At 48.2% G+C, this 23,355-nt stretch overlaps 1 protein-coding gene across 1 annotated transcript in view; it reads left to right on the top strand.

Moving 5' to 3' along the window:
- The window catches only part of Chchd6 (coiled-coil-helix-coiled-coil-helix domain containing 6), a 212,735-nt gene that overhangs the window by 18,016 nt on the left and 171,364 nt on the right, over window positions 1-23,355 (top strand). Inside the window, exons 2-4 of the mRNA XM_059258177.1 lie at window positions 2,346-2,583; window positions 6,190-6,259; window positions 7,871-8,015. Of these exons, the coding sequence (XP_059114160.1) occupies window positions 2,346-2,583; window positions 6,190-6,259; window positions 7,871-8,015 (453 nt within the window). The remainder of the gene's footprint in view (window positions 1-2,345; window positions 2,584-6,189; window positions 6,260-7,870; window positions 8,016-23,355) is intronic.

The raw sequence follows: 23,355 nt of genomic DNA, 5'->3' as shown, positions 1-23,355 counted from the left end.
ATCATTCAGTTTGCCTCAGTTTTCTACTAGGAGTTTTTTTTTTTCTTCTTTCAGATGACTGATATGTTTTAAATTAGTTTTTTAATGTATAGTTTAGTGTGGGGGCCAACTCTGTTACTTTGTGTGTGATACCAGGTTGGCTATATATTATTACTGATGAGGCTACTCTTTGCCCATTGAAGTATGTTGGTACCTGTGCCATTGCTAGTCTGTTTTCTGCTACTGTGTTGAAATACCTGAAGCCAAGAACTTTACAAAGAAAAGAGGCTTATTCAGCTCCCAGCTTTATTTTATTTTGGTTTTTCAAGACAGAGTTCTCTGTGTAACTACCCTGGCTGTCCTGAAACTCATTTTGTAGACCAAGCTGGCTTCAGACTCACAGAGAACCACCTGCCTTTGCCTACCTGAGTACTGAAATTAAAGGTGTGTGCCACCATGCCTGGCTTAGCTCCCAGTTTTGGTGGCTGAAAGTTCAACAGCACAGGGCCCTAGCTCTTGTGAGGAATCTTCTGACTGCATTACCTCAAGGCAAATCACAAGAGTGGCAGCATGTTAGAGAGACATCACATCTCAGACAGAAAGCCAAAGAGTGGAGAAGGGTAATGGCTGTCCTCATGCCCACTTCTTACAGGTCCCATCACCTTCCAGCATGGCCACACTGAGGACCAAACTTCCAACACAAATCCTTAGGGACCAGACTTAGCCACATAACCCTTTGAACCATCAGTTGGCCATAGACATACAGATTCATTCTGGGCCTTCTGTTCTCTTCTACTGATTGGTGGGATTGCCCTATATCATCAGTTATTTGATTTTTATATATTTTCAATTATTAACACACTCTTTAGATGTCAAAGAAATGATTATGGCAAGAAAAAAGTAAGGCATAAACACACATACACATAGATTCATAGAAACACATATACGTATATACATACCTTGCTCATTTCCTCCCCAGGGCTTTGATGAGGAGCCATGTGGCCTGCCCCTCTGAGCAGAACCTATGTGCAAATCTGTGCAGAGATGTGAAAATTCACTGTGGGTTTGTGTTTATACATATGCATATTCGGTTTAGTTAGACTTGTTTGCATCTTGATAATTGGTGTCTTTTTACTGCTTTGAGATAGAGTCCTGAGGCTTGCTAGTGGCCAGCAGTGTGTCATGCTCCTTCTGACAGTGCATGTGTGTGTTGTCTCAGTCTTCTTTGGTGGCTCTTGGTGATTCACAGAATGTGGGCACTGAGTTCTTTAACCCATTCCCGCCTGGATGTTCATACCCTCCCACTCCCCACCCCCACTTTGGTTTTTAAAGACAGGGTTTCTCTGTTTAGCTGTGGCTGTCTTGGAACTCTGTAGACCAGGCTAGTCTAGAACTCAGGGATCCTCCTGCCTCTGCCTCTCAAGTGCTGGGATTAAAGGTGTGCACCACCACACCTGGCCCTGCCATAGCATTTTGGTTTTGTTTGTCTCCCACTGAGCATCCTAGCACAACCCTGTGCACACAGGGGACTGCTTTCTTTCCATGGGTATCTGGAAGTAGAACTGCTGATTGTGCCTTTTGTCCTGAAGCCATTTTTAATGTCTTCCCCTCAACTGTGCTTTATGATAGCCTGTGAATGTTAGGCACTTAATAAATATTTACTGAAGTGAACTCTTAAGGGTTTTTATCTGGGATTTATCTCTAGCTCACTACTTCATCTATGTAAACTGTTTTATGACACCCTCATGCCCGTTTTACTTCCTTTGAGAAGAGTGAGCGGTTCAGTTACCAAGGCTTCATTAGGGGAATCAGGTGAAGTGAATCAAGTATTTTGATTATCTGCCCTGTGTGGTGACTGGAGCAGGTGAAGAAAGAGTGTCAGTGCTGGAGCTTTCCACACACCAACAGGCCAGGCCTGCAGAGGCTGTGGAGGCATGCTGCTTCCCTGGCTGCATTGTAACAGTGGGTGCAGGGAGGGGAGAGCTGGTGCTTCACCTGAGTGCATCCGAAGGCTCCTGGGAAGGGAACACTGAACTGTCCTGAATGGACCACTGATGATAGTCAGGGGTGACCAGTGGGGTTTGTGAGGTTGAGAGGGTCAGGGGAGTAAGGGATGTGAGTCCTGGAACCCCAAGGGTAGGGTGTGTAGAGGGTGACAAGATGGGAGAAAAAGCTGCAGAGTCCTGTGGGGACTTCTTGGGATAGGCTGGAATTCCAGGTGGGCTTGCCACTGGACCACTGTGAGAGGCTTTGGAGTAGAATTATGTTATTGGAGCTGGTCTTCAAAACTTCATTCAGTAGTTCCAGGGATGAATTTTTAAGGTTTCTGTGATGTAACTTTCCCTGTTACTCACTTCTTCCCAAAGCTGTCTGAAAGTGTGGTGAACCGCATGAAGGATTCCTGCCAGCCTTCAGCACAGCAGCAGCCAGCTCCTGGTCCTGGTTCTGCGCCCTGTGCTCCTGTGTCCACTGTCCCTGCACCAACCACTCCTGCACCCACCACTCCTACATCTACCACTCCTGTGCCCTCCATGCCTGTGCCTATGGCTCCTCCACCTTCTTCACGTGGCCACCCAGAAGGCATCTCTAAAGCCCCTCAGACAGGTATGTTGGGGGAGTGGGAACAGAGGCTGTGAGAGATTTGCCTGGCTGTGGCTGGGCTTGCCTTTCTGAGTGATGAGAGTCACTGCCTTCTGGGACAATGGCACTCCATGCAGCAGACACTGTCTGGTGTGGTGTAGGCTACAGGTGTGGGCCAGACTGCACATGTAAAAGATGAGGCAGAAGGTCATGGTCTGACAGCTCAGGTAGGGAGTCGTCTGCCTTTCAGGAGCCAGAAGACGCAGAATATCGCTCAGCTATAGCAGCTCTACCCTAGCTGCCAGTCAGAGAATGAAGCGTATGAAAATGGACCAGTGGGTACCTGAGTAATGCTGCTGGCACCGGCCTCAGCCACCCTGATCTGACCCTCCCAAGACACCCTGGCCACTGTGGAGCTGGCACCCAGGCTGCTCTCTTGTACTCCTCTCAAACAATTGCTTGTAGCAAACACAAAGAAACAAAAAACCTTCAAGAGAGGCCTGCAAGGTATACTGGAATCAGGGTTTTCAGAAGGCTTTGGAGTGCTTGCTGTGGTAGTTAACGAACCCTTGTGAGAATATGGTCTGTTACTTGAAATTTGATTATTTGTTTTTAAACAAGCCACTACAGAGGGTAGACTGTGCCCTGGGTGGGTGCTTTGGTGTGTGGCCTCAAGTTGCTGCTGCCCTTCGTACCCATCTTTTTTGAGGGGTTGTAAGATTAGAGATTGGGGGTGTTCACTGTTGTCCAGGTAGTACTGCTGGAACACAAGGCATGTAGACAACCCCCACTCTGAGGGTGACACAGCTCTGGTTAAAGGCCATATATCCAACCTGGAACTCATGACATGGTGTAACCATGTAGCATCAGGAGCTCATGCCAGGGGCCTAGGGCCAGGGATGGTGCAGAGCAGGCTCCTTATGTTAGACAGGGTCTGCCTGAATGTGGGAAGATAGGGCTGTTGGTGGGTAGGATTTTCAGGCAGGTGAACAGTAGGAACAGAGGCTTAGATGTAGGGTACAGCCTGGCCTGTTGAAGATGTAGAAGCAGTTTGCTGTCTCCAGACTATAAAGTCTAAAGGAAGGGGAGACGTTGGTTGTGGTCACCTCCAACAGGGGCTAGAGAGCTCTGACACTCCTCCCACTGTGTTGTAGGCCTCAGGGCTTCCCCTAGGCCTTAGAGCCAATCAGAGCCTAGATTTCACTCTGAGACCTTAGTGAATGGGGCTGGGTAAGCTAAGCCCCCCCCCCCCCCCCCCGCCCCCATCCCAGTCCTTTACCCAGCCAGCATGCCTCTTTCCTAGGAGTTTTTTGGCCTAGAGGTGAGAGGGACAGAAAGGGGTCTAGTTTAACCCAGTGAGCTTTACTAAGCAGATTAACTGAAGAGGAAGAGAGTGATGGGAAACTAAGATTGTCACAATGTGTTGTCATCTCAGCTTTGGAGAATAAGCACTGGCTTCCATTTCAGTAAGTTTCAGCTGTTTGAAAGGAATAATGGGAGTTCAGTTGTCACTTAGTTTTTGTACAAAATATTTTGCAGAGTATGTTTTAAGTTTCTGGAATGTGGGAAAAGATTTGGCAGAAATGGACCAGCTTGAAATGGTCTGGTTTTTAAGGCATCTTTTAACACAGTTTGGCCTTCATGTTAGTGGGAGAACTAAGTTAGAAAACACTGTTAAAATCAAATTGTTCCCTCACATCTTGCTCAGGTGCAGGAGCCAAGGCCATTGAGATGAATAGATTCCAGCCACCATAGCAGACTAGAAAGGAAGGTGGGAAGCACTAAGAAATTCCAGTCAGTTTAGAAGAAAGATAACTGAGGGAGGGTGATAAAAGGGGAGACTAGAATGTTGTCAGAGTGCTCTCACTTTGGTTTGTGGAGAGTTTGAAAGCTCTTTCAATGTCCAATGTCACAATGGACAGATGTTTGCTGTAAAAGCCCCTCATCACTGATACTTGCAGAGAGATTCTAGAAGGTGCTCAGTATTGAGGGAGGCATGGACCTAAGTGGGCCCCCACAGGAGGGAGGTTGGTGGGTCAGTGCCACATTATCTGCAGTGGGGAAGGGTATTATTTTTAAGTTGGGAAAGGAAAAATTTTATTTATTATTTTTTTGAGTCAGTCTCATGTAGCCCAGGCTGGTCTTGAATTCTATATGTAGCTGAGGATGACTTTTCACTCTGGTCTTCCTGTCCCAGATCTCCAGTGTTAGGGTCACAGGGATGCACCATACTTGCTGTATGTGGTGTTGGGAATGGAACCTATGGCTTCCTGTATGCCTGGCAAGCACCCTACCAGCTGAGTTAGACCCCCAGTACAGAAAAAGGAGAATTTTCTATCAAAAAAAAAAAAAAAACCCACCACACTTTGTACCTAAACAAAGCTTTTATAAATGAGTAGAAGGAGCATTACTGTAGAAATGCAGGCCCCAGCAGTGGTTCTCCTCTGCTGCAGTCCCAGGTGAGAGCCTAGTATGTTACTAAGGAGCACATGGTGTGCCCTCCTCAGACCTCAGCTGTGCCACTGTCCTCACATGAGCGGGTATGGCCATTTTGGATATGCCTTCCTTCTGGAATGGTATAGCAGGCCTGTGCATGCTCCTCCACTCCAGCCCTTTGTTAATATTTGGTGCAGGTGCTCCTGCCTTAGAATCCTGAGGTAGCAGTGGGGGACTCAGGACACATGAGTTTGGAAAGCTGTGGAGGGGAGGAGTGACAAGATCTTCATTGTCATCATGAGAGAATTCCCCAACAAACCGGTAGTTCTAGCTAATTATAGAAGTAAGGTAAGTTTAATATGGAGAGACTGCCACACCAGCGTTAGGAATCTGTAGACACGGATGCTGTTTTGGTTGCTATAACTAAATACCATAGGTGGGATAATTTATAAGGAAGTCAATTTCTTACAGTTTGGGGGCTGGGAAATCCAAAATCCAAGGGCAGCATTTGGTCAGGGCTTTCTGGCTATGAAAATTGGGCAGAGTCCCAGCATAAGGCCTTACATGGGGGACAGAGCAAGTGTGAGAGCTTAAGGCTTCCCATCATCTTATAAAGTTAGCAATGCCATCCATGATCGGGAGCTTTCTAGTGCTAATTGCTACTAAAGGCCTTGCCTCTTACTGCTGTTAGGATGTAGTTATGTTTCACCCTGAGTTTTAGAGGGGCCAGCATTCAAACCATGGCAGGTACCAAAATAAACAGGCTACAAGAGCCTCTACCCTCCTCTTGCACACACATGGCAGAGGGGTGGAGCCCTCAGCCATGTCTGGCCTGTGTTTAAGAGGTAACCTCCAAGTCCTCATCTCACCTACGTCAAGTAATGGTGAAGGTAGAGAGCAGCACTCAGGTGGTTTGCTGCCAGCCCCACATCGAGGATGCCCTGCTGCAGAGCCTGTGGGCAGAGCAGCTTCCTGTATTTGGCTCTGCAGACTGATTGAATTGAGGCTCTGCTTCTATCTGCCTCTGGGACTCTGCAGTCTGTTTGTGGGGTATGCTTTTCCATAGGGACATCTGTCCACATGCAGAGCATGGTTTCCTGAGGAAGTACATTCCGTGTCTGTGTCTGTGTTCCTGCACCCTGTCATCAATCCTGTTTGCTGTTGATTGGCCCTTTTCCTCTGGTTTCTTTGCAGACTCTAAAGTGCCCAGGGCAGAGAGTGGTGGTGGTCAGAAGCCCTCATCAGTGAAAGAGGATCTCAAGAGGTAAGCCCAAGAGCCTGCAACTCCCTCCACCCGCCCCCACTCCCCACCAGGCCCTGGAGCACATGCCTCATAGTTTATATTACTTGTGTTAAAGCACAACTCCAGGTGGCCCTGATCCTAACTAGAAGATGAAAAACACTGAAAAGGTCACAGGAAACTCGGTTACCAAAGATGGATTCTTAAGACTCCATCTTTAAAACCTGGCACTGAAGAGACAGGTTCTTAGAGGAATGAAGGAAGTGGAGCTTACCCAGTTCTATGTGGTGAACTTCCTGCCAACATAGGCCATGATCCTGAGAGCTCACCACAGTCATGAAACAGGATGTATAGAACAGTGGCTAAGGCACAGAGGACCCTTTGTATAGGCCAGCTTCCTGATTCTTTGACCCACTAGTTGTCACCTTTAGAAATCACTACATAAGAAGGAGTAAGAGGAGAATGCTCTTATGTTCTTATGGGAACATAGTTGCCTGGCCACAGTTCACAGAGACTGTCCTCTGTGGCCTTTACTGATGGGCTTCCTCATCATCCTTGAGGAAATAGCCTCTGTATGGTCCTAGGGCCCAGATTCAGCCCATGGACAGTGTCAGCCATGGCTGGGGCTTGCCCTTCAGCAGGACAGCCCTAGGTAGAAGATCTGTGTTCTCAAATGTACCCTCCTGAATCCCAAAGACATCTCCAGGAATGTACAATCTCCTCTCTCCCCTCAGTAACTTTTAACAATTTTAAAGTAATACATGCTGATAAAAGATTTAGAAAAATATATAAAATGAAAACAAATCCCCATAGACTCATTATCTCAGTGCAACTGCTGTGGCTGTTCTGGGATGTCTCTTGCACTCCATGTCTTTACCTTAGCTTAGGGTATATTAACGTCATAGGCATTTTCATATCCTGCTGCTTTACTTACTATTATAATTACTTTCCATCAGTTACACCTGCTTTCAAGCATGTTTATTGCTAATCAGATTGTTTATTCATTCTCAATTTTTAGATTGAACTTATTACAGATAAATCTAAGTTAGCAGTTGGGGCTATGGTATAGCGCTTCATGATGCTGTGGCGTTTCCTCTATGGTGACCTTGATGCTGCTTGCACTGTTTACTTTCATGAACAACATGGAGGGCATCTTAGTCCTGCTAACTTTTATCTACTAGGACATACTAGCAGAATGCTAGGATAGGTCAAAGAGTATGGCTATACTCAGGACAAAGTTAGATGTTTAAAACCCCAAACTGCTGCTGTTTAAAGCCTTCAGGATCTCAGCCAAACAAGGACATGGCCCACCCTGCCTACTTGTTTGAAAGGATGGTGCTCATGGGATTCAGCTTTGCCCTGACACACTCCCTCTGGCAGGTGACTGTTTGATTCTTTACCTATGACTAGCTCTCTTGTTCTTGATCTATGTTGTCCTAGTGTCACTGTCCCCTTTCTATGGGTGCTGTCACCGAGGCTTCCCCTTAGGTGAAATTGTCCTGTGCTTCTGGGTAGCTAAGGGCCAGAGAACCCCATCCCTGCTTAGTCAGGTACAGTGAGCAGGCAGGTCTTTTCCTGCCCATGTTCTTACAGTCATGCCTTCTGCATCGGTTTCTCTGTCTCTTTCTGGCCTAGGTTCCAGCAGGAGCAGGCTATAGTCCAGGATGAACTGGTCAAGGTGGCGAAAAAGGAGAAAGAGGCAGCTGAGAAGCACTTGAAGTCATCACTGCCTAAGAAGCGGGCCAGCCCCAGCCGTGAGCAACAGCAGTCAGCGCGGCTGGTGAGTGCATCTTCCTGGGCTGGCCCATCTGCCAGCTTGTGTAATAATGGGCAGAAAAGGCCTGGCCCTGGAGCCTGGTACCCCTGGGCCCTGGGTCCCAAGCTGCTCCGCAGCTAGCTGTATCAGTGTGGCTTGGGGGAAAGTGCTTTCCAGGCCCTGGGAACTTGGAGTCTTCAGACTCTTGACTCACCGATTTGCTTTGCCACATTGTCCAAGTCCATCCCTGTACTGAGAGTCTCATTTGTCATAGCCATCGCTGGTGTAAGGGCTGCAATGCCATGTGTGTCAGGAGGGCATAGGGGTGGGGCTCTGGGCCATGCAATGTGTGACACCAAGAGCATAATTTTCACAGCACGGCAGCCCAGGTGCAAAGCCTAGCTCTTTACTTACAGCTTCAGCACATTGAGCCTTTTTGGAGCATCATGATGCTCACACACAGGATTGCCCCAGGGGTCAGGGATAATAGCTACCCAGGGCTTAGCACGAACTGGCAAATAATGAAGGAGTGCTATGACTGCTGCTACAGTTATTAATGCATCTAATTGATCGGAGCTATTAGTCAGGATTCTTCCTGCTTTAATGCAAAGTTTATTTTACAAGTAAGGAGTCTAGGAGCACTCCTAAGGTGGACTAGTTCAGCAGCTCGCTGGCATCATCAGGGATTCGGCGCTCCTCCTCCCTCCCCTCTGTTTTCCCCAGTGAACTAGCCACACTCAGGCTGACTGTTGCCACAATTCCGTAATAGCTGCTGCTGCCTCATGATTACAACTAAGCAGCGGGAGAAAAGCTGTGTCAGCCTCTGTCTTTGTCAGCAAGGACAGGTTTCCCAGAGCCACCCCCAGCAGCATTTCTCTACCATTCCATTGGCCTGAATTGCACTGGGTGTCCAGAGTTAAACCATTCCAACCTAGAGGGACTAGGGGGATTGTGCTGTCTGCAACTAGGATTCTTTCATTGCCATGGTTGAGACATGGACAGAACCAGGTTGATGGCAAGGGGGTTGGTGTGGCTCTTGGCAGCATCTAATGACATTTGCTTTGGAGACCATGGATTTGAGACTAGCGGGCAGCTTTGCCTCCATTAGGTCAGTAGCCTATGCACACAGAGGGTGCAGAAACTGGGTGAGATTGCAATTCTGTGATGAGACTGGCAGAAAGATAAGCTAACTGTCCTGATGATCACACAGCTGTTCAAAGCATTCGGTGGGTGGAAGATACAAGCCCCTAGCTCCTGACCCTCAGGACATTTCATTCTTGGGGAGAAGACAGGCTTAAGCTGGGAGCTTCGAAAGAGGCTGAGTTGGTTCCAGTCAGTGTTAAATGGCAGAGATGAGTTGTTTGGGAATGTTATAACCTGCTGGTAGGCCAGAGATGACATTGGCCCTCACCCTGGAAGATAGGTAGCCACCAGGACTAGGAGGCAGTTATGACAAGTGGTGGGATACAGGATGAGAAGATCAGAGCCTGCAGCCAGATTGTAGAAGGCTTTCTGTGGCTTGAGGAGCTAACAGCAGAGCAGCCCTCCATGCCTCTGAAACAGTAGAGACAGTTGTAAGGATAGGAACGGGCTGTCTGACTTGTGCTTTAGAACAGAACTGGAGGTTTCCTGAAGAAGCCCCACTGTAGGCAGCAGGACAAAAGATTACTTTCTCGAGATTAAAGGTTAATCATATGGACTGAGCAAGGCAGGAGTCATCTCACCCAGGACAGTTCTAGAGAGAAGAGCATGGCAGCCTACAAGTGTGCTCTCACTTCCTTCTCACCTGAAAGGTGCTAATGACAGTGAAGGGGGATTCACAGCCTCTCTTCCCTCCTGCCTGCCCCTTCTGACTGGCCCCACAGTACAGTACGCCTAAGTACTTCCGCTGGTCAAGTGGGAGGGGCTCAGATGCCTCTAGGTGCAGGTGTGTGGATTTTTGTTTGTGTGCTTGATAGTGAATTGCTACCTTAGAACGAAGAGAATGTCCCCCTACTAGCTTTCTCCTAGCTTCCCTAGATGGATGATAATGTCTGCAAACCAGAGTTTTCAGGGAATAGTAGAGCAAGTCCCTTCAAGATGGAAATACTTAATCTACTTTTGTAGGTGTTTCCACTGCTGGCTGCTCAACATCCTTTTCTCCTTAGGATTAGAGTTCAGATCTTCTTTCAGGAGCTTTCCTGTCTCCTGTGATTGCAGCCTCAGCAAGATTCTAATTTCAGTGCCTTGGTGGAGGCTAGATCTGGGCATATGTCCCAGGTTCAGCCAGGGATAGATAGCCCCTTCCCAGGGACTTGAGTTTGAACTGAATACAGAGGGAGAGTGGGAGGCCAGGGTGGTAGTTATTTATTATAGCTTGGGTGGGCTGTGAGGCCCCTTATGCTGTTAGGTTATGTCTTTCGCTCTTTCCTAACCCTCCACGATACCCTTGTCTTCTCTCTGGTCCTCCTGCTTTCTTGAAGATCATGTCATCTGCTGATAGCTACCAGTTCACTCTTTTTAAAATTTGCTGTAGTTGATTTCTTTGGGTGGTGCTGCAGCAGGTGCACCGTTCATAGGAGGACCTGCAGCAGATGCAATGCCAAACCTTCTAGAAGGGATGCCACAGCAGGTGGTTTTGGAGACCTGTAGCCTCCTGCAGGAGAAGGGAACTAAGGCGCCTTTTTGTGTCAGCAGTTAAAGTGTTGGGCAGGTGCTGTCGCCATCAGTGCAAAGGAAACAGCTCGCTCTGGGTGGGTAGGGTTGGCAAGTGCTTTCACTGTAGACAACTCTAACTCTGGAGCATTGAAATGAGTGGAAAAATCCTGAAACGAGAGAGAAAAAGATGGAAAAAAAAACCAACCTTGAACTAAGTATGGAGATTTTTTTCCCCATCCACGCCTTCCATGCCTTCTGCATACAAGTGCTGAAAGGCTGGGCATTGGCAACCTTCAAGGCAGAGCTCCAGGGGCCTGGTAGTCTGTGATCTGTGTGGATCAGAGCTTCTCCTTCTTGGACTAGGAGCAGGTGAACCTGAGGCACACCTGGTGACTGCTGGAGTGAACTGGCTGCCAAGCGTCCTTAGTGCCTCTGTGACTAAGTCCCACACCCTTGGACCTGTCTGTAGCCCTGTCTGGACATAATGAGAGGCATTAGGTATTTGATGTGCTCTTCTGCACTTTCTGTTTGCCTCTCACTTTTACAGTATTGATTTTTCATCCTCTTCTGCATGAGTGAGTGATTGAGCTCATTATTGGGAAAAGTTCATAAAGCTAATGAGAAGGAAAGGTAATAATTTTTATAACTTGCTTCTGCTGATAGAAGTGTTAACATTTCCCATCCTAGTGCAGCAGTAATGGACAGTTCTGTGTCTATCCATGCTACTGTCCTTGCAGCTGGGCCCAGCCCCAGCTCTGTTGCGGGTGAAGATCTTGAGTGTCATTGGAGCCTATGTGAGCCAAGAATTCCCTTGGGATTTGCGGAGGAAGTCTGGAATTCAAGTCAAATACTCTGATAGAAACAGGAGAGAATGAAGTGGTTTAGGGATCTGAGTCATCGGTTCTGAGGCATAGTGGATTGAGAAATGAAGTCCTGGCAGAGTGAGCATCACAGTTTTGCCTGCTACTTTCTTGTGGGGATTAATAGGTATCTGAGATCTCAGTGCACCTGACAGACCACAGACACCTTCATTTCTGTCTGTCACCCACCTCCCTCCCTCCCTCCCTCCCTCCCTTCCTCCCTCCCTCTCTCGCTCTCGCTCTCGCTCTCTTTCTCCTCCTCTTTTCCCTCTTCTTTTGTGAGCAACACACACACACACACACACACACACACACACACACACACACACAGAGTGAGCATAGCATGCTAGGCACTGGGCTAGTTTCCTAATAGATGGAGATAAATAGGCTGTTCCTGCCCTTAAGTGGATGTATTTGTTAGGAGAGTGACAGATTCTTGTGACAGTACAGAGTTGAAAGGAGGGACTGGAAGATGCTGGAGGAGGGAGGTGATATGCTCTTGGAGGGTGAGAAAGGCCTCCTGGAAGAGGAGACAGGTGAACTGGATCTGAAGAATGAGTGAAGGTGCTAGGTGAGGAAGATAGAGGAAGGATGCCGGAGACGAAGGCTGGTGGGAGGGGTAGATTCTCTGGCCAGGGTGGAGGTGAGTGGAGGGTGCACCAGGCAAGGAGGGCAAGAAAATGGTGTGCAGTGACATTCAGGAAGGTGGAGGGAGAGCTTGGGAGGGATTTTTTCTTTTCATAAGATACAGAAAGAGAGAGCTCAGCATCAACTCTGAGAAGTGCTCAATTGCATATCCAGCCATAGGGTCAGATGTTCTTAGAGTTGGTGGGCCACTCCATTCTCAGATGGTGGGCAGTCTAAGCCTACAAGTTCACCTAAATAGTAGCTGTCCTGTCTTCTCCTTAGGTGGCAGGTTCTTTTGGTCATTGTCACAGTTCCTGCATTGTTTGAATGCTTCCAGAAACTGCCACATGATCTGTATGAATCAATAGCTTACGATGTGAGGAAAGTACTACGATGGGCTCTAAGTTGGAATTTTCTAAACTTAATGAGGGAGGAAGTTTTAGCCCTTCTCCCAAATATCCCCCCCCCATTTTTGTAGGCTTTTCCTCAGATAAACTGTTGGAGAGTAAGAGCTGTGTGGTGGTCATGCTGGTCTTTTCAGTGCTCAGCATATAAATAAACAATGTATGGCTGGCAGATAGCAGGTCTGGAAGGCTACTGGCTAGCTTTCCTTAAGGTCTCACTGAGGCCTCTTCTATGAGTGGGAAGCAAGTGCCTATCACAACTATCACTAGATAGCAATATAAAGTTCTAGCTCTTTCAAAATAATAAAAAACAACAACAACAAATCAGGGCCTGGTGTGGTGTACTACTGTAATCCCAGCATTCAGGAGGCTGAGGTAGAAGGATTTCCATGAGTTTGAGATTAGCTGGGACTACAAGTTTCAGGTCAGCCAGGACTATGTAGCAAGATCCTGTCTCAAAAAGGGAGGTGGCGGTGGTACAGTAAGATGGTTCAGTGAGTAAAGAAAGGTGTTTGCTGCAAGCCAGGGGGATAATATAGATATGATAGAATAAAAGGGTAGATTATTGAATCTACTTTTAAAGAGCAACAACTGGTTTGAAAGATGACCTGAGTTTATTCTCTAGGACCCACGTGGTAGAAGGAGATCTTGCAGGTTATCTCCTGACCTGCACGTGTATGCCATGGTACAAACACACAGAGAATAAATACATGCAATTAAAAGTTGAAAAGAAAATCAACAAAAAGATGTATATTTGATTCCTAGCCAGTGACTTAATAGACTTTCCTGGCTTCATTTGCTAGGTAACAGGACAAGTGGCTTTTGGGAGTACAGATCTCAGGTTTAAAGTTGGGACTTGACATTTAACTGAGCAGTTTGGTGGCCTTGTCTACAACTAGGCCTCTTTTAGACATCTTGAATTCCCACCTGTGTCTATTTTGCTGGCCCCCAGAAGGCTGATAAAAGGTGTAAACTGGGAAAACAACCTTGACATTCCTCCTTTCTGTCCTTAAAGTCCTTAAATCTTTGTTGTTTGTTTTGTCTGCTGAGCCTGGTCTTTAGATCAGATCAGAGGTGGCTTTGTTTTTCTGTAAAGATCCAGAGAGGAAATACTCCAGGCTCTATAGGCCACACACAGTCTCTGCCTGTCTTTGTTGTTTTTATGATACTAAAATACACCTGGACCATCCTTGAATCAGAGGCCATACCAAAAAAGCCCCTGGGCTGGATTTGACTAAATTTCGGAAAAACTCTGAGTGACAGTATTCACCTCTGGGGATTTTATTTCATTTTTCTGCTTTTGGAGACAGGGTCTCTTTAACTTACTATATGGCACAGCTGGCCTTGAAGTTGGGGCAGTCCTCCTGTTTCAGCCTCCAGACTGCTAGGATTTCAGGCATGGGCGTTACACCCAGCTTGAATGTTAGTCCTAAAAATGTCCCTGAGTACCCAGTGCTGGGTCGCTTCAGCTTTTTAGTTGATGGGCCCCACCCAGTCTTTCAATCTTTGAAAAATTATTTTCAAAATTATTATTATTGTTACTGTGTGTGTGTGTGTGTGTGTGTGAGAGAGAGAGAGAGAGAGAGAGAGAGAGAGAGAGAGAGAGAGAGAGAGAGAGAGAATGAACTTGTGTGTGTGTGTGTGTGTGTGTGTGTGTGTGTGTGTGTGTGTGTGCAGAAACCTGCAGAAGTTGTAAGAGGACATCAGAGCCCTTGAGACTAGAGTTATAGGCATTTGTGAGCTATCTGATATGGGAACTGGGATCCAAATTCTGATCCTTATGAAGAGCAGCCAGTGCTCTTAACCCGCTGAGCCATCTCTCTAACCTTAGTCTTTTTGTCTGTGGAGTAACTTGGGAGTTGGTGGCCAACTTCTTAGTGGGAGGATTTTCTGTTGGCTGGCATCTGAGCCCTAGTCTCCTCATCTGCAGTGAGATGCACAGTGATCTCTGTGGAGAAAGTCCTAAAATCTGCTTTCATTCCCGATTTGTTTCTCTTTTGCCATTTTATATAGTGAAAAAGTGCCCCCTTCCTTACACACTGCCACCCTTTTCTGTGGATCATCTGAGCACACCTGTTAGCCATCCAGAAGACTATAGTTTGTACACCTAGAATTGGCTCTGTCACTTGACCAAATTCTAATACGTTGGCTTAAAGAGCTTACTTGGCTTAATTTTCAGTTCTAGAAATGGGCAACACTTCATTCCATGAAGTAGATCCGTGTTCTGATGGCTGTACAAGGGGACTGAGTAGTCTGACCAAGAAGACTTTCTGAAGACAGTAGAAACAAGCTTAAAAAGTTTCTAAGGTGAGGACAGGGAGACAGGACAATGAGACCTAGCTGTTAGTTTACTTGAGAGTGCTGTGTTCTGTGTAAGGATTTGGACATCAGGAGCTTCATGGTCAAAATGGTTCATACTGGTTTGTGTACAAGCTTGATTATTCTTTTTCTAATCCCATTTCTGGGAAGTCTGGATAAACAGCTTAGGTTCAGTTTGGAGGTGGGGAACTTTAGCATGAGTGACTCCATTTTGATTTTAGCCTAATCCATGCTGGCGTTTAGTCCAAAACAATGGCTTCCTCTGTTTTCCACTTCACAGTTCTATTGGCTGTTTTTCTTTTTCTTCTTAATAACAAACCACCATTTTTTATAGATTTCTTTGCCTTGGGATTTTTAAAAGTGGTTCTGGATATCATCTGCAGAAGAACAGCACAGGGTGGTTCTCTTTCCTCTGCCCAGGCTAGCTTGGGAAAATAATCAGCTGTCTCTAGAGGAGGGGTGCAGACATTCTGAGCTCATCCTTGTAGGGGATAATCATCAGGGTTTGCTGGAGTCACAACATGATGGATGTTCATCATCCCAGGGAAATTCCTGGACTCTGAGCAGCAACTTCAGCTGAGGCCACGTGGGAGGCTAGGACCAGAACAAAGAGGACTCTTTGCAAGGCATTCTGGGGCACATAAGGTATTGCTGGTCCTATCACTGATAGGTTACTGGGCTGTACCCTGAGACAGGCCCAATAAACCTGCAGAGAGATGTTTTAGCATTTCCCCTGGGAAGCCCATTTCTCACCCTAATCAGGTGTGTAATAACAGTATCCATGCCATGAAGTCTAGCTTTCTCCTTAGCAGCTGTCAGCCAACTAGTGGTCCATTGGTAGAGGTCCAGGAAGTGTAGTGTGAGAACAGGGGGATGAGGCTGGGGGGAAATGCTAGGATAGAAATTGGTGTGGATAAGGTGTCCTGAGCTGTTCCAGTTACACAAGATAGAGATGAATGGTGGTCTCCCTAGGAAGAAGCAGGGGGTCTGAGGACCTGTTTAAAGAAAGCTATTGCTCTGTGTCCTGCTCAGATTCACATTAAATGGAAGCCTCACTTTTGGGTAGCATAAGATGTATTCTAATAAAAAGGTAAGGATTTGGGGTATGCTTCCAGTCTGGCCCCCATCACAGGGTTATAGGTGCCTCCAGTGTGGCCTTGTAGAGTTGTCTGGGGGCACCCCGGTGCCCTCTACTGTGGGCCCACAGAAGCAGTAAGTCCTCATTAGTGCGAACTTTGTTAGGCAAGTGGCTGATTGTGGTTCCATTCCTGATGTCGTTACTTTTAATTAGCAGATCATGTGTCTATGAAAATTTATGTTACACTAGAGACAAATGAGCAGGCTGACAGCTGAGGCTGGGGCCTGGAGAAAACTATGAAGGACGCATTTTCTCTTCAACCTCTTGAAGACCAACCAGGCTGTCAACCACAGTCAGGCCCCTGGCCTCTGAACATCCAGTGGGTCCCCAAGGAAGTGAGCTGCTAGCTGCCTGCTATGGGGGTGTCAGAGTGGCAAGAGATGCTCTCCCTGGCTTTCCAGCATATTTTGACTTATGGAAGGCCCAGCCCAGCTGGTACTCTGGGCTTTGTGTTTTGAGCAGAGCTTTTGGTGTCATGCATAAGCCTAAGCTTATGGGACATCTAGTTTCAGCACTGGGCCACCCTCCTTGTCTGTGTAATGTGTCCACTCTGCCCTCTTCCTGTGGTAGAAGTCACTCACCCTTGTGTCTTGCTGTTCCTGTTATCTTGACGGTGTGTGCCTTTTTGCTTGGTAGTAGGGCCAGTGCCCACCTCTGTACTGCCTTTGAGAGGCTGGCCGAGCTGGTTGTGATGTCCATATGATTTGCTCACTGTGCCTCCTTTGCCTTCTTGTCACTTAAGCAAATTGTTTGCTCCTTGGGTAGATGCCATTGCTGGTTTCTGGCAAGACAAAGAATTGAAAAAGGTTATTATGCTGACCCATCAATTGGACAAGAGCCTTAAAGTCCCAGGTTCTCTCCTGTATTGTGTCCACTCAGTGGCTGAGCCTTACCCGCTCATCTCGTGTTTTGATAGACCAACATGTGCACCAAATTCAGGGAGGTTTTGCTGTCATAGAAGCCCACTTGGCGGTGGCCTGAAGAGTGGGTCATATTTATCTCATGCTTAAGATATCCATGACCAGACAGTCCAGGCAGATACAGTAGCTTACTATGTCAGGAGGGTTGCAGTCTCTTGCTGATCCTCAGTGTCCCTTTCCTCTTGGATGTAGAGTGGCTCCTGACTCTAGCTGACACATCATTTTCTGATTCAGAAAGGACTGTTCCAAAGCCCATTTCCTAGTGAAACCTTATTTCTTTATATTGAAAAGATCCAGGAAGCCTCTGGCAGAACTCAGGCTGAAAGGAGGGCTGGGATAGTGAGTCATTTTAGCTGGGCATATGACTTTTTGACACAGAGTCATTGGGGTTATGTCATTCAAGAAGCGGGCTGGTGATATCACCTTCTACAATGTGGCTTCGACTTGACTGACCTCTGGACTCTGGCTCCAAGACTCTGCAGGTGCTGCCACTGTGACCTGTGCATGTTGTTCAGCCTCTGGGAGATTCAGCTTCCTCTCTGGTCATGTGCACACTTCCCTTGGAGTCAACAGGGTGCCTTAGCACAGGAGGGCAGATACAAAGCATCCTGTGTGCTCTGGCAGGAGAAATAGTCAGAATTCTTTGCATGGAGCCCAGCTCCCTCAAAATGTAGGAGAGAAGACGAGCATGCAACTAAAAGGGGACAGGAGGATTCAGGTGGGTCATGTTTCAGTATAGCGAAGAAGGGGCAGTCATAGAGTGTTCCTGAGAGCAGAATGATGACTGCATTGGGACACTGGAGTATTGCCGCCTCCCCCGACTTCCTCCTCTTTCCTGTGGCCCTGTGTTCCCCCAGAGCCATCCATTACTCTGTTGGTGCTCCCAGATTAACCTGAATTTGGAGAGGAGACACAGCTTCCAGTACTTGACACTCTTAGTTGCAGCCATCTGGACACAAGGGCTCCAGGATTGTTGTCAGCTGTGGACGCATGTGAGGCTGAGGAAGGAGGGTGTAGGTGTTCAGTTCCCTGGCCACCTCTGCATCCTCTCTGGCAGTTATATGCCCTGCGCTCTTCAGCCCCTCTCCCAGTGCCACATCCCAGTAGGACTTCCCTGCCATTCTGCTGCTGTGTCCTTGGCTAGAGCCTGAGGGAGAGTAGACCGTGTTGAGGAGAGATGGTGTTGAGCAAGCCTTTTGTGTAGTACATCCCAAGTGACAAAGTTTAATGCCACTGGGTTGAAATGCCCTGGGGATGTTAGTGGTGCAGTGCAGGCTTCTATGGTTTTATACTGTTCTCCCGCCTGAGAAGAACCATCCATGGCTGGACTGCCTCCCTACTCCTGCCCCGGGTCTCCTTGTCTGTACTTCCTCTTTCCTTCTGATCCGTGGGTTGCTGCCATCTGCACCTCTGTCTTGTGGTATGTGGAATGGGTTGCCTGACCCTGGCCTTGAGCTGCTCCCTTCCATACTGCCACCCTGTGGTGATGGCCGCCAGTGCTAAAGCACACACAGGCAGTGGGGCCTCCATTCACAGGCATCCAGTGTCAGGCAGTGTCGAACATGGGCCCATTCTCTAGCTGACTGGTTGGACACGATGTCAGCACCTTATCTCCGCTCTGACACACACTGGACATTAATAGAAATACAACTCGGCAGTACGTGGATGGAATTTCAAGCAGCCACACCAGGCCATTGCTCTTGATGTCCATTGTGTGCTTAACCTCTGCCGAAGAGGTTTTTGATGAGAAATAAGTGAGTCTGTTAACTCGGCAGCTGGGATATGGCAGGCTTCCTTCCCTCCTTTCTTAGCTCTTCTTCATTCTTCACAGTGCCTCCCTAATCCTCCCTCAGGAGAGCTGGCTTTGCTGCCTCACGAGTTTTATTTAATCCACTGCTGCAGGCTCACACTCTATGGCCCAGGGGCCTTGGCTGTTTTCAGGTATAGCATCCTTGGGGTGGTTTGGGACAGCAGGAAAGCCTGCGCCCTGCCTGAGGTGTTCAGCCCAGGGTTCTGCCCAGGTCCCCACCTTCCCAAACGTTCACAGTGGTTTTGGGCTCGCAGGCTGCTTCCCTTTTCAGCCATACTTAGCCTCTAAAACCCTTTGTGTTCTCCCTTTGCTTGCCTCCTGTTTCTCCTCAAGTGCAGGGGTGATGCCCTAGTCCTTCTGATCAGAGTTCGACCCAGTGAAGGACTCAGAGTTCTGGATGTGCTGCATGGGAGCTAGCTGCTAGACTGTTGATGACTCTGGGATATAAGCCCTGTGCACACTCCCCATTCTTACTGTGACAGAAAGATAACGGGGCAACCAGCCCTCAACAACAGTGACCCTTGGATAGCCAGGCTAGCATGGAGGCCCTGCAACAGCACTCCTGATTGCCTCTCTAGATTCATCATTCAGTCTTCCTGAATTCCTAGGGCATCTTTCTTCTGGGCTGCCTCTTAAGTCAAAAACTGCATTCACCTTTTCCATCTTGTCCCACTGACTTCCTTCCTGGCGTTCCCCAAGGCCTGCAGTGTCTCCTGGTCTCTCTGACAGGTTTGTGTTGACAGCTGCTTCTGCATGCTGTTGTATTGGGCCATTCCTCTCGGCCTGCCACATAGGACTTCAGCACCAGTTAGGTGCTCCTCCACAGCTTCGTCTTGTTCCCAAGGGTTGTGAGAGACCTTGGCAGTCTGGGAAGATCACCTTTACTTGCACCCCATTCCAAAGACTCCCTGCTACACCAGCCCCAACTCCAGCTCCTTCCTAGTTTCTGAGTGTGGAAGAAGTCTCTGCTTCAGAGGTGCCTTACCTTCAGGTGACCTGGACCTAGCTCCTTGCCCCTCTCCAGTGCCCCACTCTTCATACTTAGCTCCCTTCTTGAAATCAATACCCCCTTCCTAAGCAGCTCTTCTAGGGTCCTCCTTCCTCCTCCTTTCCCTCTATCATGGAGTGTCCTGGAGGTACAGTGATAAAGTTATGATCTCACTTCTCAAACTCATTACAGTTTGGCTTCTACTTCCATGAATGCCTCCTGACACCTCCAGGATCTTTCCAACAAATCTGTCTATTGAGCTTCACCGTCTTCCACGTGGATTTGACCTTTGAACTCACTTCTGTTTTCTCTGTGCGGCAGCTGTCTGTCCGGGCTTTGTTATCTCACTGTGTGTGACATGGAACCTGGCCTGCTGGCACCTAGACTCCCCTTGGAAAAGTAGACATCAAACAAGTAAACACTCTTGAGCTACAACCGGAGCTAGAGTGATGCTATTGGAGAACAAAATGCCTAGAAGAGAGTAACAGTAAGGACCTCATTTAGGCCAAGGGAAGCAAGAGGCTTCTCTGAGAAGCTGACATTTGGGCCAAGTCCTGAGGGGTTAGTAGGAGTTAGACAGAGGAAGGAGGGGAAAGAGGGATGAGGATGAGGAGCAGCAGCTCTACAGACAAGGTCAGAGGATAGCCTGCTCAAGGGCCTGAGGGCACAGGCTGGGAAGCTGGGACTTAAAGGGGCAAGCAAGGGAGCCCTCAAGTCACAAGGTCTCTACAGCAAGGGCAAAACCAGGGTCTGAGATGTGAGGGAGCTTCTGGTAGATCTTTGTCAAGGTGGAGGAGGGCTCAGAGTGGAGAAGGCAGATTAGTGGGAGGCTCACCAAGAATCCCAGGGGAAGTTGTGATGCCCCAGACAGGACAGTGATGGTCTTGGAGAACTGAGTAGATAGGCAGGGTGTTGCCTGGGAGCCCACAGGCACAGTGGCACAAACAAAGACACAGCTCCTTTTTCTGTAACTTGGTGGTCTGGGCTACTAGGGGCTGTCAGCCTCAGCATTTGTGGATTCTGGATGGTTGCTCGTTCTCTCTGATGAAGAGGGGGCCTGATGAGCTCATAGCCAGTTTAAAAGCAAGAACACGAGTGAGTACTCTCATTTCTGGACAAATCCTGCTGGCTGGCTGGTGGTCATGTGGCCTCTCAGCCATAGGCTATCTAGGAATTGCGTACAGCTGACATCAAGCTGAAGCACGTTTAGTAGTAATGAGGCCCTAGAGAAGGCACAATGCTATTGACGCTATCCATCCATTCTTTAAGGTGCTTCTAAGGGTTATTCCTCTGAATTGAGTTCCCTTTGACTTTGTCTTTCTAGTGGTCAGTTGGCCTTCTAGGCAATGTTGGGCTTCCACTGAGGTCTCAGACACATGTCTCTATTATTCTAAAGATTTTCTGTAAAGATGCTGACCATAGCTCAATACACAGCTTCCCCCAGCCATCTGTCCAAAGTCAGCCCTGGCCAGACCTCTCATAGGGCCAGTGTTTTCCAGCGTATGAGGCAGAATAGAGACAAGTCATACAGAGCTGGGACCTCCCCCTTGGGAATGTAATCAGGATGAGGAATGAGATGGGGCTAGGCAGCTGGCTTCTGGTGTTGCAGCTGCTGGGGGGTCTGGTCTTGGTTGATTGAGGCCACTGCTCCTCCTAGTCTGAGACTCAACCATATACCACTGGTCCTGTGAGCCCCAGGTGAATCCCCTTGCTTCCTCCCTGCCCTTCAGGTAAGTGAGCATCCCCTCAGCTTCAGTGTAGATTCCACATGTGTGAGCCTGAGCTTCCCCATTCAGCTAGAGCCAGACATTAGCTGCTCCATCTGTCATCTGATGATAGACGGTCAGTTCTAACAGGTGGACAGGCAGTTCTCTCAGGCTAATGAGGTATCTACAGAGTCCTTCTAGGAACTTGGGACACTGCTGTAGGCCTGGTCTGCAGCTCTTGTTAGCCAGACACAGCTGTTAAAAGGCAGTTGGTGCTCTCTGTTGACCCCAGTGAAGCCCTCTTGACCCCAGAGGGTTAGAAGGAGGAAGAGGGTAGGAGTAGTGTGTTCTTGTGTTTCTGTCTCTCTTTTTCCTAGAGTCACTGTCAGTGGGAGGGAATGTGTGTTTTTATCTGCTGTCCAGGCTCAGCAGAGTCTTAGGGGTTGGCTCCCTTCTTGGACTTCTCTGAACGAAGTTGCTTTTCCCTGGTAAGAATTTGCCTGCTTAGCATACCTTGATTCTTTGGCTTCCTTGGAGTGGCAGGATTCTGCACTTTTCAATGCTCTGTACCACAGCAGATCTGAGTTTTTAGGGCATTGGGGAGGATTTTATTTCTCCAGCAACTGAAATGTGAGTAGTGGCATAGGGTGGGGTGGGATTTAGGAGCTAGGCTGCCTGGATCTGATCCTCCTTCCCTCTGTGTTCTTGAGGAAGTGGTGGTATCTCTCATATTCTGCTGAATAAGGTGGAAATGGAACTTTGTTCCTGGAACATCGTGAGGGCTCTTGGACAGAATACATGGACCAAGTTCAGCAACAGGTGACATGGCATGCAGCAGTTCTCTGTGTTTACCTTGCCAGTGTGTCACCGTCTGGATTATTCACATCTGAATATGTCTGTGTAACCCTCTGCTCTTTACCAGACACACTCCTGCTAAGCCCCTATCTTGCCTTCAGGGATATGTCTTGTGTCCACAGTAAGCCACTCTCCATGGCCATGTAAAGTATTTTCTAAGATGGTCATGTCAGGTTGGAGGCCAGAGCCCAGAATCTATGTGTTTCGAAGGGGCATCCTAGAAGGGCATTTTGGAATTGGTGTGCCTATTTCAAGGACTTCCTGATCTGCATGGGGACAGGTGTGGGCAGGGAAGCTGGTTGCCTGCTCTTAGGAATAGTCGAGAAGGACAGGCTCATAACTGACTTCCTCCTGCTTTTCACTCTGTCTCCTGGGTAACTGTTTCCTCAACAGTTTGAATTACTGCACAGCCAGAGATTCCCACTGAACCTTGGGAATGAGGTGTCACTGCTGCTGGGAGGTATATTCACTCCCAACCCCTCTAAGGTCTGGCCTCTCTCTGTCATGCTTATTGAGCAGAGCCCACTAGGTGGCAGTCCTGGGCCACTTGTTGGTGGGGAGGCGTGGAATGCTGCAAAAGACCCAGTGGGATGCAGAGCAAGGGTAACTCTTTCCTGTGTGCTCCTTTGGGGGCCTGTAACTGTGGATTCTAGAGACACTGAACTTGGTCCAGAAGCTAGAGAGGCCTTTCCTCCTGGCAGACTTTCCACCTCTCCTAACCTTTTGTTTCTTTATTCTGCTGTTTATGCTCTCCCTTTGTTGTGGCTGCCCTGGGACTGCTGTAGTTCAGGAGTCCAAGTGCTGCCCCTGGGGACCAGAGAGGGGTTCTTCCCGCCCAGTGGTGCTGCTGGCTGAGGGGTGGGCTCCCTCTTCTTGCTGTGTTTTGCTCCTTACCCAGGAAGTTCCTGGTGGCAGCTTGGCTTGAGTCCAGAACAATAGAGGCACAGTTGGGCTTAGATGGAGTGTGAGAAATGCTGGGGCTTAAGGATGGTCTGGGCTATTCCCTTCTCAACCATAGGTTACTCTTTTCCCAGGCTGTGTAGTCCAAGGCTGCTCCTTGCCTAATTCCCCAAATTAGGGTGGGATTAAGGGCGGCTTTG

Source organism: Peromyscus eremicus, chromosome 3, assembly GCF_949786415.1.
Source record: "Peromyscus eremicus chromosome 3, PerEre_H2_v1, whole genome shotgun sequence".
NCBI lineage: Eukaryota > Metazoa > Chordata > Mammalia > Rodentia > Cricetidae > Peromyscus > Peromyscus eremicus.
This window is presented reverse-complemented; position numbering and strand designations above follow the sequence as displayed.